The 17862-nt window shown below is 38.4% G+C and overlaps 1 protein-coding gene across 3 annotated transcripts in view; it reads left to right on the top strand.

Moving 5' to 3' along the window:
• mtmr2 (myotubularin related protein 2) overlaps window positions 1-17862 on the top strand; it is a 109506-nt gene that overhangs the window by 32961 nt on the left and 58683 nt on the right. For all 3 annotated transcript variants that reach the window (XR_005944418.1, XM_041198898.1, XM_041198897.1), the window contains exons 3-5: window positions 258-333; window positions 7138-7232; window positions 13190-13300. Coding sequence is in view for 2 of the 3 variants with exons in the window: in XM_041198898.1 (XP_041054832.1) it covers window positions 258-333; window positions 7138-7232; window positions 13190-13300 (282 nt within the window). In the remaining variant the exon portion in view is untranslated. The remainder of the gene's footprint in view (window positions 1-257; window positions 334-7137; window positions 7233-13189; window positions 13301-17862) is intronic.

The following is a 17862-nucleotide window of genomic DNA, read 5'->3' as shown; positions in this document are numbered from 1 at the left end:
TATATTGTGATTCTACCTGCGTTTTTGGCCTTTTTATATCTTGGATCTGTATCCTGGTAATTTAATGTGTTTTAAAATTTCAATTTTTATTCAATATGTGTTTCCAGTTCATTTCTTGTGCTCCTAACAATATAAAAATGTTTTCATTTTAGTAAACAAAATTGCATATGTAGGTTTTTAAAACTTGTGCTGACATTAAGTAGCAAAAATATTCTTTCTGTTCTATCAGCTCATTAGTTTTTATCTTCTGCTTTAAGGTTTTAAAAGATATCAATAAGCTGGCTCAAATGGAAGAACCACCATTGCTACCAGAAGAATCCATGAAAGATATGGGTATGTCTGAACAATCCAGATATACAGCCCCAGGGCAATTTGAGTGTGTTCGGATTTTTTTTAGCACACTGTTCCAGAATGGAAAATTGACTTAGATTAACTACTATTAACCATTTAAAATCATTGTTTTTTTTAGCTTTTTAATGTTTAAATTAGCCAGCAGGATGATTATTGGTATCTATATGTATAGATAATTAATGCAGTGTTCTTACAAGTGCTAAAGGACAAATCACTTTAGTATTGATTTTGTGTGTGTAAAACCTATTAAAAGTTTTTATAATAAATATTTAAATGATGTGATATTAAATAAATTTCAGAAAAGATTGAATAGCCTTTGACATTTGGGATGTCATATTCCAACACCTGTGAAAGCCCTGAATCATTTTAGTTAAATTTATCTACCTCTGATTCACAATATTTAAAGTCAATGCACCCTATAAAATAAAGGTGGTGCGGAGTTTTTCAGCCCTCTGTGCCTTTCACCCACATTTTAAAAAAACGCAAGAAAATGGTGGCGTTGTGGTTATGTTGCTGGACTAATAATCCGGTCACTAGTTCAAATCCCACCATGGAAGCTGGCAAAAATGAGATAAAATCTAGAATAAAAAACTAGTATTAGTAATGGTGACCATGAAACTACCAGAATGAAGTAAAAACCCATTTGGTCCACTAATGTCCTTTATGGAGGGAAATCTGTTGTCCTTAGCTGGTTGACACTTGACTCCACACCCACATGTGTTTGGCTCTTTACCCTCTGAACCATTCTGTTGTATTCAAGAAAGTGTAAATGGACGTCAACATATATACTCATATATATACTCATAATATCTTATAAAACAAACTCTGTTATTTTGTTGATGGAAACATAACAGAACAAGATTGAGAAACCTATGAGTCACACTGGTCAACTGTTTGTCCTAATGTTAACCTAGAATATTGATGAGATTTAATAGGTATGGGGAACAGGTTGTGCATTTGGTTAAACACTGTGGCTTCACATCTGAAACCTGGATTTAGATCCAATCTAAACAGATGGGATGAAAGCCTTCTCTATTTCTCGGCTATTAGGCTCCTATATAATAAAAACAAAGTGCTGGAAAATCCCATTGGAGTTCCAATGAAGAGCCATATTGGACTTGAAAAGTTAACTCTGTCTCTGTCTCCACAGATGCTGCTAGATCTGAGTTTTTTCAGCACTTTGTTTTTATTTCAGATCTCCAGCATCCATAGTATTTTGCTTTTATTTTAGGTTCCTATGTAAAATGAGTTTGGGCAGTCTTAACCCAGTTATGTGTATGCATGGACCTATAGCACAAAAACTGCTCTTAATTCTGCACTTATAAGCAATTTGAACATGTGCAGTGCACCTAATTTCTTAGGATTTATAAATTTAAAGTAATGAAATTTAAAAACAGATGGTGTGAGCTTCTGCAAAAATATAAAAAGGATGAGAATAGCTAAAGTCAACATCGGTCCTTCAGGATTGGGGAGTTAATAATGGGAAGCAATGACAAAGTCTCTGAACAAATATTTTGTATCTGTTTTCACAGTAGAATACGTTATAAACGTCCCATTAATAGTAGATAATCAGGGGTCAAAAGGGAGGGAGGAACTTATAAGAATCATTATCATTGGATAAAAAGTATAGGCAAACTAATGAGATTAAGCGCTGGCAAGTCCCCTGGACCCGATGGCCTGCATCCTTGGGCCTTAAAAAAAGGGGCTGTAGTGATAGTGGATTCATTTGTGTAATCTTCTGAAATTCCTTAGGTCCTGGCAAGGTACCAGCGCATTGGAAAACTACTAATGTAATTTTGCTATTCAAGAAAGGAGAGGGACAAAAAACAGGAAACTATAGGCCAGTTAGCCTAACATCTGTCATTAGAAAAATGCTGGAATTAATTAAGGAAGTAGCAGCAGGACATTTAGAAGATCATAATACATTCACACAGTCATCATGATTTTATGAAAGGGAAATTATGTTTCCCAAATTTATTAAGTTATTTGAGAATGTAACAAGCTGGTTGGAGAAAGGGAAGACAGTAGATGTAGTGTATTTGAAATTCCAGAAGGCATTGAATAAGGTGCCAGGGAAAAGATTACTTACTCATGGTGTCGGGGCTAATATATTAGCATGCGTAGAAGATTGGCTATGTAACAGAAAACAGTCAGGATAAATGAATACTTTTCAAGATGGCCAACTGTCACCAGTGGGGTGCTACGAATCTTGGTGCTGGGGTCTCAACTATTTACATTTTATACTGTATTAATGATTTTGATGAAGGAACTGAGTGCATTATAGCCAAATTTGTTGACATAAATTTAGATGGGAAAGCTAGTTGTGGTAAAACCAAGTCTACAAAGAAATAGATAAGTTGAATGGGCAAACATTTGGCAGATAGAGTACAATGTGGGAAATGTGAGGTTATCCACTTTGTTAGGAAGAATAGAAAAGCAAAATATTTAAATTGAGAGGGACTAGAAAGTGCTGCAGTACAGAGGGATCTGTGTGTCCTTATGCATGGATCTTAATAAGTTTGCATGCATGTACAGCAAGTAATTAGGAAGACAAATCGAATGTTGGCCTTTATTGTAAGGGGGATGGAGTATAAAAGTAGGGTAATGTACAAGGCATTGGTGAGACTATACCTAGAGTATTGTGTACAGGGTTTAGTCTCCTTATTTAAGCAGGGATATACATGCATTGGAAGCAGTTCATTGATGGTTCACTAGGCTGATTCCTGGTGTGAAGGGTTTGTGTTATGAGGAAAGGTGGTGCAGATTGGGCCTATACTCATTGCACTTTAGAGGAATGAGAGTTGATCTTATTGAAACATACAGGATTCTGAGATGACTTGATAGAGTTGATGTTGAGAGAATGTTTCACCTAATTGGAAAATTTAGAATTAAGAAGCATAGTTTCAGGATAAGGTATCTCCCATTTGAGATGGAGGTGCAGAGGAGTTTCTTTTCTTGAGGGTAATAAATCTTTGAAATTTTCTACTCCCAGAGAGTTGAGGAGCTGAGTCATTGAATATATTCACGGCTGAGATAGACAGTTTTAGACAGTTCTAGAATTAGGGCAGTCAGTAATTATGGGAAATAGTCAAAAAAGTGGAATTGAGGCCAAGATCAGGTCAACCATGATCTTACTGAATGGTCGTGCAGGCTGAGAAGCTGTATGGTCTATCCCTGCTATTTCTTCTGCGCTTAGTTTCTTAATGTTCAGTCAGCTGTACCAATGGAATATTTGTCTTCTAGTTTCTAGCAGTTTCTGCTTAGTTTTTCCACATTATTTGTAGAAAGACTCAACAACAATTTTCACATGTGGAAGTCAATGTTTGATTGGCAGTAAGAGAGGGTGACAGTTTATTGGGTTTTGTTTTGTGTTGTAAGAACTTCAGAAAATGTTTTTTGGCTGAGAAAGAGAAGTTGGAGAGGGAATGAGTCTAATGTTTAATTAAAGTAAATTTGGAATTTTAAAACCAGCCAAGCATCTTACCTGTATTTTGACTATTAGAAAAGTTAAATGCTAATTGTTTATACTTGCTGAAGTCTTTGAGATGGAGTGAGATATGAAGTTTCTTGTTCAAATATGATTTATTTTTAAACACCAGTAAGTTGAATTTTGAAAGCAAACAAAGACTCTTCAAGCGAAACAAATGAAAAGAGAAGGTAGTAGTGCAACAGATTAAGGGGGAATTGGGCTTCTGGCTTCTCGCAATCCACATACATTTTGGGGGTTGCAGTGGAAGGGGATTGTTGATGGAGGATTAAAAGTTAGGTTTGAGACTGTGGAGGGGGTATGACACAGTTCACAGAGGGGAGAAGTAGGGACTGCAGATTGGCATGCTAAGAAAGGGATGGAGTAGTAGGAAGTAAATAGATATTTGGTCATGATGGGGAAGTGCAAGTGATTAGGAGATGGGTTGAGTAAGGAACCAATGAGGGCTACGCTTCCTCACAGTCCCTACATCAAACGCAACTTGTAGCCATTGATTGCTTATTTCCCTGACCTGCAACTCACTATTTCCCATTCAAAAGAGGAAATGAAAAATAGAGCAGCAGAAAATTTATAAGAATAGTTAATGTAAAAGATTGGTACAGAAGTATAATTTTTAATAAGTGACACCAAGTAATATGCATAAATGTAGCATTTTAGTAAGATTTAAATTTTTACCAATTTACTCCTCTTCGTTCCTAAAGACAGTAACAATTGAAGAACATTTCCACAAGTGCCTGCAGCCCTTTGGATCCTTTCCCAAATCATTCATCATGTAAACCCAGATGTTATGTGTTTTGGGAGGCTACTCAAATTGTGGGATGAATTATATTCCTGCCCAGTCTTCTCTTCACAAAGTCTGGATTGCACCTTTGAACATGGAGGTCATTGTTAAGAATTCAGAAGAGGGATCCCTAGTTTATCTCCACCCTCTCCCAGCAAGGCAAGGTTAATTAGAATACTTCAACTGGCTGTGGTCAGCGAATGCAATATAGACTATAAATCTAACCTGGCATCATCCTGCCTCTAGTTTAGTACTGCAGTTGATGATATCTTTGGACAAACTACACAGTTTTTGTATCTCTTTTTGTCGGGGGTCTCTGTGTCATACGCTTGTCAGCTGAGAGAACCCCTCTGTATATTTGCATTAGGCATGTATTTAATGGAATGTCTGTGTGTACTTGAAAATTAGTATCTTCAGGCACTGACCCTATAGTAATGTAGTTTTCTGTTCAAGGAGCACTTCTGTAGAAATAAACGTAGCATTTCCCCCGGCCTGCTTTCTATATCATGAAGATATATCTGTTGCTTGTATGCCTAGTGCAGAAGTGAAATCTCAACGTTTTTTTTGAACAATCGAAAGCTTGAAATGCTGTCATTATACTAAGTAACCAGATATAGTGTTTACTTTCTAGATTTGTAGAACAGTTTTCAAATTAAAATACTTTTCAAGAGTATGTATGTTTCTTATTTAATTTTTATTTGAGGCTTCCATAATTTTTTAGCTCACTCTTGTCTCTCCGATGTCTGATTGAAGGCTATGTTGGAACCTACAGTACCAGAAAAGACCATTAAACAGTTAGTTAAATGAAAACCTGAGATTTTTGATTTGATCATAAACTTGTCACACAACTATGGCCAAAAGGAATACTCTTTTTTAAAAAACATTCCAGGGTAACCTAAATGCATCACCCTAGCAATCCAGCCAATATATGCAGGTTGTGTCCATCCAACCAGGAATATCACCCTACAATACTTTGTCTATCCTTCTATTAATATTTTTTCAATCTGTTCTTGGATATGCTGAATGAAGCAATCCATTCCATTCATTCATCTCCCTGCATGAAGTAGTTAAATCTAAACTCTCTTCTACATTTGAGACTGTGTTCTCTTGCAGAATTTGAGAGAGCACCATGTTGGCGTTTGATATTTTAAGGAATTTGCTGAATAAAGGATCTGTGGAAAGGGACTGGAGGGAGGAGAATACGGTGCCACTTTAAAAGATGCAGGAGGATAATCCAGGGATATGTTGACCAAGTTTGACATTAGTTGTGGATAACGTAGAAAGCACACTGAAAGAGAATAGAGGAGAATAGAGGTCATGAGGACTTGAAACGTCACTTTACTATTCTCCGCTGATGCTGCCAGACCTGCTGAGGTTTTCCAGGTAATTCTGTTTTTGTTTTGGATTTCCAGCATCTGCAGTTTTTTGTTTTTATCTCTGTTGTTTCTCACATGTCGGTGCAGGCTCGATGGGCCGAAGGGTCTCTTCTGCATTGAGATTCTGTGATATCAAACTTTGATGGGTAGTAAACAGTAGGAAGAAGCTGGTTAGTTTCAGGGTTCGGGGGAGACGCTAAACATAGTCCAAATTCTTGAAAATAAGGAAAAGAAACAAACCATGAAATAAATAAGAAATGACCTAAGTGAGAAGTGATGATGCTTTTGATGGAAAACCTACATTGTCCACAAATATTAAAGACAAAATGGATTTTGGGACGTACAGCTTTTGAGGAAATGATTTTTGCATTTTGGTCTTCTCATGCCTATCTCGAGTATTGTGTACGCTTCTGGACACGGTACCATAGGGGACATTTTGGACTTGGTGAGGAAGTTTGATCTTTCGTGTCTAGTCCAGTTGGATGGAAATGATCTTCTCGGCTCTAATGCAGGGCTATATCCCTAAAGATATTGAATTGAATATTTTGGAGAAGACGACTGGGTTGGTTAGTTTGATACATCAGGTGACATGTTGTGGATAACTTGCTTTAATGTCTTTGAGGATTGGATAGGAAGTTTCTAAAGATTTTCATGAGATTTGTTTTTGCTTGTTCTCATTTAATTAGAGAAAGAATGGTAACACCTGTATATTCAAGACAATGGCTCAACAGCCACTGAAAAATAATGTAATACTGAAAGGGAATCTAAAACAGCTTATTGTAGTCTTGTTATAAGTTGTATAGTTAGATCATTTATTCAAAAAAATTGAGGACATGTTTGGAACTCCTGATTTGAAGCAATGTTGTGAGTAAAATATTGTCCTCCCCTATAATGTGATATGTGATTGTATTTGGAAATTCACGAGTGTGGTATTAGAATAATTTATTCTGTGGCGGCATTTCACTTGCTATTGGCAAATTTTTAATTTGAAGATCATATATTGAAGGTGACTTTATTGCAATTAGTTTGTGAAAATGCCTTGTAGTGTATTATGTTTAGTGAAAAGTAATCTATTAATTTTTCAATGTAGTTAAATTTGCATGCAATTTTTAAACAATCACCCACTTATTTTGTCTTCACAGCCAAGGATGTTACTTACATTTGCCCTTTCACTGGCACTCTGAAGGGAACACTGACTGTTACAAACTACAGACTGTATTTCAGAAGCTTGGAACGGGTAATATGTTTAAAACAAATTCCTTTACACATAAGTTGGGAATAGTCAGTCTTTATTTCCAGGGCTTTTTAACTTGGGGAGTTTTCACCTTTTGCAAAAGCTAAAACTGGGTAGAAAATTTCAACAGTAGAAAATAAAACTCAGAAGAGGAAGTATGATTTTTTATTTGTCACAGTGGAACTTCTGTTAATATGCTGACATTGAATGGCCCCTTTGTTGTTTAATGAACGTTGATGAATTAATGTAGTAAAATTCCTTCCTCGGGGACCATAAGTACAGTCAGCTTATTATCAGTAGCAGATACGTAGAATTTCTACTAAAAGAGAAAATAGGAAAACATCTAGAAACCAAAAATATACCATAAATCATTGAGTGGATTTCAAAAGAGAACGGCTTGTTTTACCAACCTCATTGAATTATTTGAAGAGGTTGCCGAGAGTAGGCAAGGGTGATGCAGTAGATGTTATATGTCTAGATTTTCAAAAGGCTTTTGACAAGATACTGCATAATAGACTAATAAATAAGCTCAGTGCATGCAAAGCCAGAGGACAGGTAGATTGGATAACTATCTGGCTGCAAGACAGAAAACAGAGAATAGGGTGAAGGGTAGCTCATTGGAGTGGCAGAAAGTGGGAAGTGGGGTTCCAAACGGACAGTGCTGGGACCACTGTTCTTCACAATTTATAATAATAATAAAGATTTTGGAATCAAAAAAACATTTCTAAATGATACCAAATTGGGAGTTAGGGTGCAGGAGGTGTGTGGGGTAGTCAATACAAGAACCCATTAATAAACTTGCAGAATAAACATATTCTTTGTAAATCAATTTCAATGTAGATAAGTATGAGATGTTACATGGTGGTAAGAAAAGTAAGGAGGCCCCATGAAGAGACGTTAGGGAAACTGGGCCTGTATCCTCTACAGTTTCGAAGAATGAGAGGTGATCTCATTGAAATCTACAAAATACTTAAAGGGATAGGCAAGGTAGGTGCAGGTAAGATATTTCCCCTGGTTGGGGAGTCTCGAACCAGGGGACACAATTTCAGAATGAGGGGGAAGCCACTTAGGACTGAGATGAGAAATCTTTTTACTCAGAGGCTTGTGAATCTGGAATTCTCTACCTCAGAGGGCTGTGGAAGTTCAGTCATTAAGTATATTTAAAGCAGAGATTGACAGATTTCTAAACACCAATGACACAAAGGGATATGAGGATAGTGTGGGGAAAAAAGGCATTGAATTGGATGATCAGCCATGATCATATTGAAAGGCAGAGCAGACTCAATGGGCTGAATGGCCTACTCCTGCTCCTATGTTTCTACGTCATTTATTACTTATAAATTAAGAATCTAAATAGAATGGAGGAGCAACCAGATCTGGGAATACTAGTAGACAAATCACAAAAAGTTGCAACATTGCTTTGTAGGCCATAACAAAAGCATTAGACTTTATTTCTAGAGAGGTAGAATTGAAAAATTGAGAAATTATGCTAAACTTGTATCAAGCCTTTGTTAGTTCTCACTTGGAGTTCTATGTAACAATTTTGGTCAACATATTATAAAAAGGATATAAAAATATAGAGGATGCTAAAAGGATTTATAAGGATGATACAAGAACTGCAAGATTATACTTATCAGGAAAGTTCTGGGGGTCTCATCATGTTTTTCTTTTAAAAAAACGTTTGAGAGCTGTGAGGCATGATGTAAATAGAACTCTTTACGGTTATTAAAGGGTTTTGATACAGTAGACAGTGTGCTTCCACTTGTGGGGGAGAGCAAAATGAGGGGCCATTAATATAAGTTAGTCAGCAAGAAAGCAAATAGGGAATTCAAAAGAAACTTCTTCATCCAGAGAGTGGTGAAGTAGTTGAGGCAAATGGCATAGATGCATTTTAAGGAGAAACTAGATAAGCATATGAAGGACAGTGAAATAGAGGGTTACACTGATAGATAGATGAGGAAAGATGGGAGGAGGCTTGAGGGGACTGAATGATCTGTCTCTGGGCTGTATATGCAGGTATAATATCCTAAAACGGGCAACCTCGGCACCGACGCCATGCCAGATTTCAGATCTTGCAGATTTCAGGTCAGGTGGTTTGTGCTAAGCTGGGTCGGGTCGGTCAAGGTTTGCTTGGAGCATGGGAATAGAGCGGTGCACTAGAGGCAAAGTGAAAAACTAATTTAGCTCCTCACCATGCCAATTATCCAAGTAAATGCATGGCACATTCTAAGAATGTCCAGTTTTCAGACAGCTCTGGATTTTGGATAGCTGGATTTGGGACGCTGTACCTGTATATGTAATTCCATATAAAATGTATTCATCGGGCACAACAATTAAGACAAGTGCAATGCAAGAAACTCAAATTATTCATTACTGAAAAAAGAGACATGATGTCGAAGCTTTTCATCTTGCGTTCATCAGGACAAGCAAGATTGGTTGGCAAGTGCACTCTGTAGAGGTGTTTAGTTGAAAAAAGTGCCTTACTTACGTGTGCTAGAAGCTGCATATATTCATATGCATGGCTCTGTCCTTGGCAAACAAGAAGAACATGTCCATGCATCACAACTTTTTCAACTAAACAGAAGTTTGGGGGCAGCCATTTCCTGATTCATTCCCCATAACAATGCCTTGACAATCAGTCAATTTGCCTGGTTTGAATTTAAACAAAGCCTGGCAGTTAACCATTCCCTGGTGCATTCTCCATGGCAATACCTCTATGAATCAGGGTCTATTTGCCAACTAATCTTGCTTTTCCACCCTCATCACGTGCAGTATAAATTGTTGTTCCCTTTGAGATTTGGTATTTTTGCGCCTGTCCTGAAGGGTGCAAGATGAAAAGATTTGACGGCACGTCTCTTTTTTTTCAACGACACTCAAGTTCTGTTACTACCAAGTGACTATAAATTATTCATCATCAAAGGAAGATAAAATATAAATATCAGAAGAATTCACTCATCTCTTTAACCTTAATCCAGGATTGTATAGCTTAAATAGATGCTCTATTAGTGCATGCATGTCCCTTCTAAAGTGTGATAACCAAAATTGTACATGGAACTCTGTGTAGTCTGACCAGTGTTTTGAAAATCCTCAGCATAACTTCTACAAATTTATACTCTCTGTTCTGGCTATGTATTCCAACATTTTTGTGCTTTATTTAATTGTTTCTCCACATTGTCTCGTTCTAGAAAGTGGAAAATTTGGCTTTGCTCCCAGATATCTTCACAAATTTTCTTAATTTTAATGTATAATTAGTTTTTTTCTCCCCCAATATAGAGTATCGTGCTTTTCTTACAGATCTAAAACATGTTCCAACTCGTTAACTACATCCTGCATTCCTACCCAGAGTTTTTGTGGTTGCTGCCAGTCTTAAATTAGGCAAGAAAGCAGCATTGGATCATTATTATGTCATCAGTGTGCACAAAGTTTTCCATTATCTTTGTAATGACATTCTGACATTGCTGCTCCAGGCAAAGTGTTCCCGGTTTGTTGGAAACCGGCTAATGTGGTGCCTGTTCCCAAAAAAGTGGCAAAGCTAATGCAGGCATCTACAAGTCATTTAGTCTTGCACACTGGTAAAATAATGATTTATGTTATCAGGAATAAACTGAGATTACCTGCCCAATACCCCAGTAAATAGCCATTTCTGAAGGGGAATGTTCTGCCTGACTAATCTTCCAGATTTTTTTTTGAGGAAGTGGCATCACAAGTGAACTGTGGAAAGCCCTATGGATATTGTATGCTTAAAAATGCAAGCTTGGCACAAGATTCTAGTAGGAGCTAACATTTGAGCTGCTTTGTATTGTCACTGGTTTAGAGGGACAGCCGCCAAGCTGACCTTCAACTGTTTTTGTCACAGATCGTGCAGCAATATTTCCAGTTGCAAGTGGCAATAATAGAATATGCTTTACTGTAATATTGGCATACATCTGAAATTTGGAACCAACTATTTTCTCAGCTGGCATTCAACCTCTGTGTAACAGGTTGAAAGGAAACTGAGCTGCTTACTTTGCCCTTCCACATGGTATAGTGCAAAGCTGATGGGTCTTAACACATTCTATTAACCTTTATTCTAATCATAGCATGGTTACAGCACAGAGGGAAGCCAGTTGGTCCATCTTGTCCATGTTGACTCTTTGCTAGAGCAATTCAGCTAGAACCACTCCCTTGACCTTTCCCTGAGACTACAAATTGCTTCTCTTCGCATGTTTATCCAAGTCCTTTAGAAAGCAGTGATTAAATCTGCCTCCACCACACACTCAGTACATTCTAAATGCTAACCACCTGATACGCAAGAAAGCTTTTCCTAAATTATCTTTGGTTCTTTTGTCAGTCACCTCAAGTTAACGTCTGCTTATTGTCAACTCTTCTGGCAATAGGAACAATGTTTCTATTTACCCTGTGTAGACCCCTTATGATTTTGAACAATTCTATCAAATTTCTTCTCAATCTTCCCTTCTCTGAGGAGAGCCACCCAAGCTTCTTCAAACTATCCAGGTAACTGAAGCCCTTCATCCTTGCAGCCATTCTCATAAATCTTTTAAATCTCTAAAGCCTTCATATCCTTTCTAAAGTGCAGTGCCCAGAATTGAACATGATCCAGTTGAGGCCGAGCCAGTGTTTTATAAAGGTTCATCAGAATTTCTTTGCTTTTGTACTCCATCTACCCCAGTATCCCTTATGCCTTTTTAACCATTTTCTCAATTTGGTCTGCCACCTTCAATAATTTGTGCAGGTATACTGCCAGATCCTCTGTTCCTGCACTCCCTTTAGAATTGTATCTTTAATTTTGTATTGTCTCTCCTCATTCTTCCTACCAAAATATACCACTTTACACTTTGCTGCATTAAATTTCATCTATTGTGTGTCCGCTAATTTCACCAGTCTCCGTGTCCTCTTTAGTCCATCACTATCCTCCTCGTGCTTCACTATATTCCCAAGTTTTGTGTCACCTGCAGATTTTGCAGTTGTACTCTGTACATCAAATCTAGGTCTTCAATATATATATTAAGAAAAGCAGTGCTCCTATTACCAACCTCTGGAGAACCCCACTATATACCTTCCCCTAGTCTGAAAATTGACTGTTCGTCATTAGCCTTTGTTTCCTGTGACTCATGCAACTTTGTGTCCATGCTGCCACTGTCCCTTTTATTCCATGGGCTTCAGCTTTACTGACAAGTCTATTATGTGGCACTTTATCAAATGCTTTTTGAAAGTCCAACGCTATTATCTCTTCAAAAACGCTTTTGTTAAACATGATTTGCCTTTAACAGATGCATGCTTGCTTCCCTTAATTCATTTGACTGAGTGACCATTAATTTTGTTCCTGATTATTGTTTCGAAAAGCTTTGCTACCATTGAGGTTAAACTGACTAGCCCTATAGTTGCAGGCTTTATCCTTGTGTCCTTTTTTGAACAAGGGTGTAACATTTGCAATTCTCCAGTCCTCTGGCATCATCCTTCTTTCTAAGGGGGATTGGAAGATAATGGTCAGTACCTCTGCAATTTTCAAATTTTCACTCTAACTTCTCTCAGCATCTTCGGCAGTATCCTTCTGTTCCTGGTGAGATATTAGGAAGTTCACGAATGGCAAGGGCCTTGTGGATGATTGCAAGGACTATCAGCCTGTATGTCGGAGAATGCATTACCCTGATCATAATTTGCTGTAAAATGAACCTGAACATAGCTTCTAAGAATCCAGTCTGATGATTCATAACTCTTAAGTATATTTTTCAGAATGGCACAACAATGCTACGTTTAAATTCTTGAATAATTTGCACATCTCCCAAGATGATAAAACAATGTGGTGTTATGCTCTTGTTAAATAATTCGTGGCTTGTGTGTGATAATTTATCTAAATTTTGCCCCTCACTGTTTTGTAGTGTTTTAAACATTCACCATTTTAAAGTTGAAGTGGCTTTGTTCAAGTACTTTTGACATCTGTGTTTTTATAATTGGTATAGGACCCACCTTTTGTTCTTGATGTTCCTCTGGGCGTGGTCAGCCGTGTTGAAAAGATTGGTGGGGCATCCAGTCGAGGGGAAAACGCTTATGGTCTTGAAATCTTCTGTAAGGTTCGTACTTGTATTAACAATGTTGGTGAGCTTACAGTTTGTTTTTCTTTACATTATTTCTTTTACTCATTACTATTCTGTGGATATTGTGCAGTAATAATAGGTGGGCACTTTAACATTTGATTTTCCTTAAATCGTTATGCCATAACATGTATTGTTTCATCTCTTTTATTTTATACCTCACCAGTGAGCATATTTAGTGCATGGTTGCTATCTTACTTGCTTCATAGTGCTTTTCTGAGAAATATGTGCTGCTTTATGAAATAATTTGCTACAGCACAAACAACAGCAACTTGGGATTTATATAACTTCTTCAACATAGAACATACGTTGACACAATTTCTTGGAGTACAGATTTTATTAACCTCCTGCATCACTTAGTGGATTAATTAGCATCAAATTTGTTCCTATGGGCAGAATACCTGACCAGTGGAAAGGTTCTCATTATCGCAACATGTGTGTACAGTAACTGCGAAACTGGATATTCCATGATCGCTCCCTTTCAGCCCTCGCATTCCCCCCACTCAGCCCTCGCATTCCTCGCACTGACATATTATTACATAAAATGAGAAAAGCATCATTAAACCCTTACATGAAAACCAAGGCCTTTATCTATAATGAATGATTTTCCCAATCTTAGGGTGCATGTCTTACACAGCATGAGTTCACCCTTTACATCGGTTAGCTTATTGGCTGGACAGCTGGTTTGTGGTGCAACTTATGGTCTTGAAACCTTCTGTAAGGTTCATACTTGTATTGACAATGTTGGTGAGCTTACAATTTGTTTTTCTTTACATTATCTCTTTTACTCATTACTATTCTGTGGATATTGTGCAATAACGATAGATGGTTACTTTAACATTTGATTTTCCTTAAATCACTGTGCTGTAACATGCACTGTTTCATCTCTTTTATTTTGTGCCTCACCAGTGAGCATATTTAGTGCATGGTTGCTGTCTTACTTGGATGGTTCCAAATGTTATACGGCAATAGTTATCCAGAAACAGTTAGAAGAGGTTTTAGTTCTAACTTCTGGGTAACTATTGTACAGACCCACAGCGACCCCCAACCCCCCCAGCGTTCTCCCCCAACCATCTGACTAGCCCCCCCCACCCTCAAGGAACTCCCCAACCCACAGGATTCACCCATTGGGACTCTGTCCCACCTCACCACCAGATCTAGCTTTCATTTCCTCCCTCCACTCCCAGGCTTGACCCAATCCAACCCCCAAGGCCTAACCCCCCCCACCACCCCATTCCCTGAGATCCTACTCAACCTGACCCCACACACCCACCCCCCAAATCCTACCCACTTTATTATATGCTTACCTTCTCCCTGGTCTGTCAAGGACCTCTAACTTTCATTGGCATTTAACTTGGCCTAGTTTATGTAGGCTAGTGCTGTAAAAATGGGGCATGGCCTCTTTGCATTGACTGAGCAGCTCTTTGACACTAGGCTCAGAAGGTCAGGCGAGACAGGATGGAAAACAAAAATTAAGGTTAAAAACTAGGTTAACTCTGATTCCCACTCTGAGGAAGTTCAGGCCCAATTGTTTCTCATTACTCCCAAGTTGTTGAGCATGTAACTGCAAGCTAGAGTCCAGCAATGTTGACAAGTCAATTGAGAAGCAGCAGCCTCATTGTTCCTGACTCAAGTCTTCTCCCAGCTGCTGAGCACTTCCTTAGCAAGTACACCCCTCAATGGACAGTGATGAGCTTGGAAAAAAAACCTCTAGCATGACTAAGCCAGATAAGAGAGCTTGTTTTCCTTTTAAGTGTAGCTCTTCTAAATTAACAATGTGAGCATTCATGACAGGTGCTCTCACTGTGCTTTAGAATCTATTTCATTAGAACCCTACAGTAGTGTCAATGAATTTGACATGAATTCATTGGGGACCACAGTGCTAGTCAGCCTTACTATACAGATAAGGCTGTCAGATTGCTCCATACCTTAGAACATGCTTTGGACAGCCTGAAGTTACTCCATAAATAGTGGTCTATTATTTGCAGATTGAACCCCTTGGATGAGGAAGGACATAAGCTGATTCTCTGGCTAGCAATTTCCGCCTTTGACCGTACTGACAATACTTCTCAAAGATTCATCCAGTGCTCCTTAATTCTCATGTTATTACCCTACTTAAATAGCAATGCTTCTGCTGGTACTTAGAACAAGTGGAATTAATGAAGGTGTTGCGACCAGTGGCAATTCTTACGAATGCCTATGAAAATAGAAGAGGGATAAGCGTATGTTGGAATGCCAGTTGCACAACATGTTACAACCAGGGTGGGCAGAGTACGCATTTTGACTAGCCCTACTACTCCACAGATTGCCTTCGTAGTTTAAAAGTTTGATTCACTCACCAAATTGCTACTGTTACCCAGAATAAGAGAGACTTTAACCAAGTTTCTTTCAATTAACAACAAACTTATTCGTTTATTATAAAACCACTCTTGTTGAATAGAAAAACAAAGTTTATTAACACAGTATGAAATATGAAAGTATACCAGTTACTCTTTTGAGATACCCTAAGTCTCTCTCTCTTTGACTCTCTCTCTCTCACATGCACACACACCAAAAAAAAGAGGAATTCTGCCAAAGGTTGAGAGTCAGTGATTCAAGGGAAAAGGAAAGATGATGGAGTCCTTGATGTGGCGTCCATGTTATGCGATTGGTGCCTCAGTGCTAATCTGTGAAACAATCATGACTCTTGCAATGCTTTTCAGGTGGACTTGAATCTGCAAGTACTCAATTCCAGCAAGTAGAGCAACTTAAAAGCAGCTTGTATTCACTTCCAACTGTGGACTGGCTCTGGACTGCAAAAAGGCTGCTGTCTTGCTTCAGAAGCAGTTGGGACTGGTGTTTTTTTTTCTCAGAGCCATAATCCACCTTTTGTACATTGTCCGCCAGGATCAATAGGTTTCCAGCTTCTTTACACTGCTTAATTACCTTTTCTTGTAAATGGTGCCTCTTCTAAGAGAAACAACCATAGTTCTTATATTAACCTGTTAAGGAACAGTGTCTTATAAAACACACATCCTTTCAGAATGTTTTTAGTTCTTGAAGGTGAACCATTTTCTGTGATTAAAGTGTTCACCACAGGCACCCTTCAAGTAGTACCTGTGTGTCAGTATAATGTCTGCCATCTTGTGGAGGAGTCTAGAACTAGGGGCAAAGTTTAAAAATAAGGGGGCTCCCACCTAAGACAGATGGGGAGGAATTTATTCTCTGAGGGTTGTTAGTCTTTGGCATTCTCTTCCTCATCAAGCAATGGAGGCTGGGTCATTGAATATGTTCAAGGCTGAGTTAAACAGACTTTTGATTGGCAAGGGACTCAAAGGTTATGGGGAGCAGATAGGAAATTGGAGTTAAGGACTGCAATCAGATCAGCCATGCTTGTTGCAACTGTATAGAGCCTTGCTGAGACTGCACCTGGAATATTGTGTACAATTTTGGCCTCCTTACCTAAGGAAGAGGATATACTTACCGTAGAGGGAGTGCAATGAAAGTTCACCAGAATGATTCCTCGGATGGCGAGGAGACTGGGCCTATATTCTCTAGAGTTTAGAAGAATATGGGGTGATCTCATTGAAGCATACAAAATTCTTACAGGACTCAGCAGGCTGGATGTATTAAGGATGTTTCCCCTGGCTTGGGGGTCTAGAACCAGAGAGGACAGTCTCTGAGTAAAAGGTAGGCCATTTAGGACTGAGATGTGGAGGAATTTCTTCACACACAGGGTGGTGAATCTTTGGAATTCTCTACCCCAGAGGGCTGTGGAGGTTCAGCCATTGAGTATATTCAAGACAGGGACTGATAGCTTTCTAGATATTAAGGGATATGGGAATCGTGTATGAAAATTACATTTTAGTAGATGATCAGCCGTGATCTAATTGAATGGCGGAGCAGGCACGAGGGGCCATGTGGGCTACACCTGATTCTGTTTGCCATGTTCCTAAAATTTTGCGATTTGTGTATAAAGATACCCAAAGCCCTCTGTACTGCAGGGTTCAGGCTTCCCCCATGTATGAATCACATTCCACTCCCTTTACCCCTGGCAAAAATAGGATCTGTCAGAAATGGGGTTGGGACTTCCAAATCCAGGGTCCTGGTGCCATTTTGGCTAAGGTGTGGAGTCTCTATGACTCCATGAAAATATGGCTTCTGTTCCCTGTTAGTTAGTCAATCCCCTATCCCCTGAACACCATAAGCTCTTATCTTGTGCAGTAACTTTTTATATGGTACCTTATCAAATGCCTGTTGGAAATGCAAATACATTACATCTATTGGTTCCTCTTTATCCATCCTGCTGTTTACAGCCTCAAAGAACACCAATAAATTTATCAAACTCTATTTCCCTTTCACAAAACCATGTTGACTCTGCCTGATTGTATTATGATTTTCTAAATGTTCTGCTACTTAACAATAGATTCTAGCATTTTCCCAATGACTGATATTAGACTAACTGGCCTATAGTTTCCTGCTTTCTGTCTCCCTCTTTTCTTGAGTAGTGGTACTATATTTGCAGTTTTCTAGAATCTTGGGAGATTGTAACCAATGTATCT

This window comes from Carcharodon carcharias, chromosome 11, assembly GCF_017639515.1.
Source record: "Carcharodon carcharias isolate sCarCar2 chromosome 11, sCarCar2.pri, whole genome shotgun sequence".
NCBI lineage: Eukaryota > Metazoa > Chordata > Chondrichthyes > Lamniformes > Lamnidae > Carcharodon > Carcharodon carcharias.
This window is presented reverse-complemented; position numbering and strand designations above follow the sequence as displayed.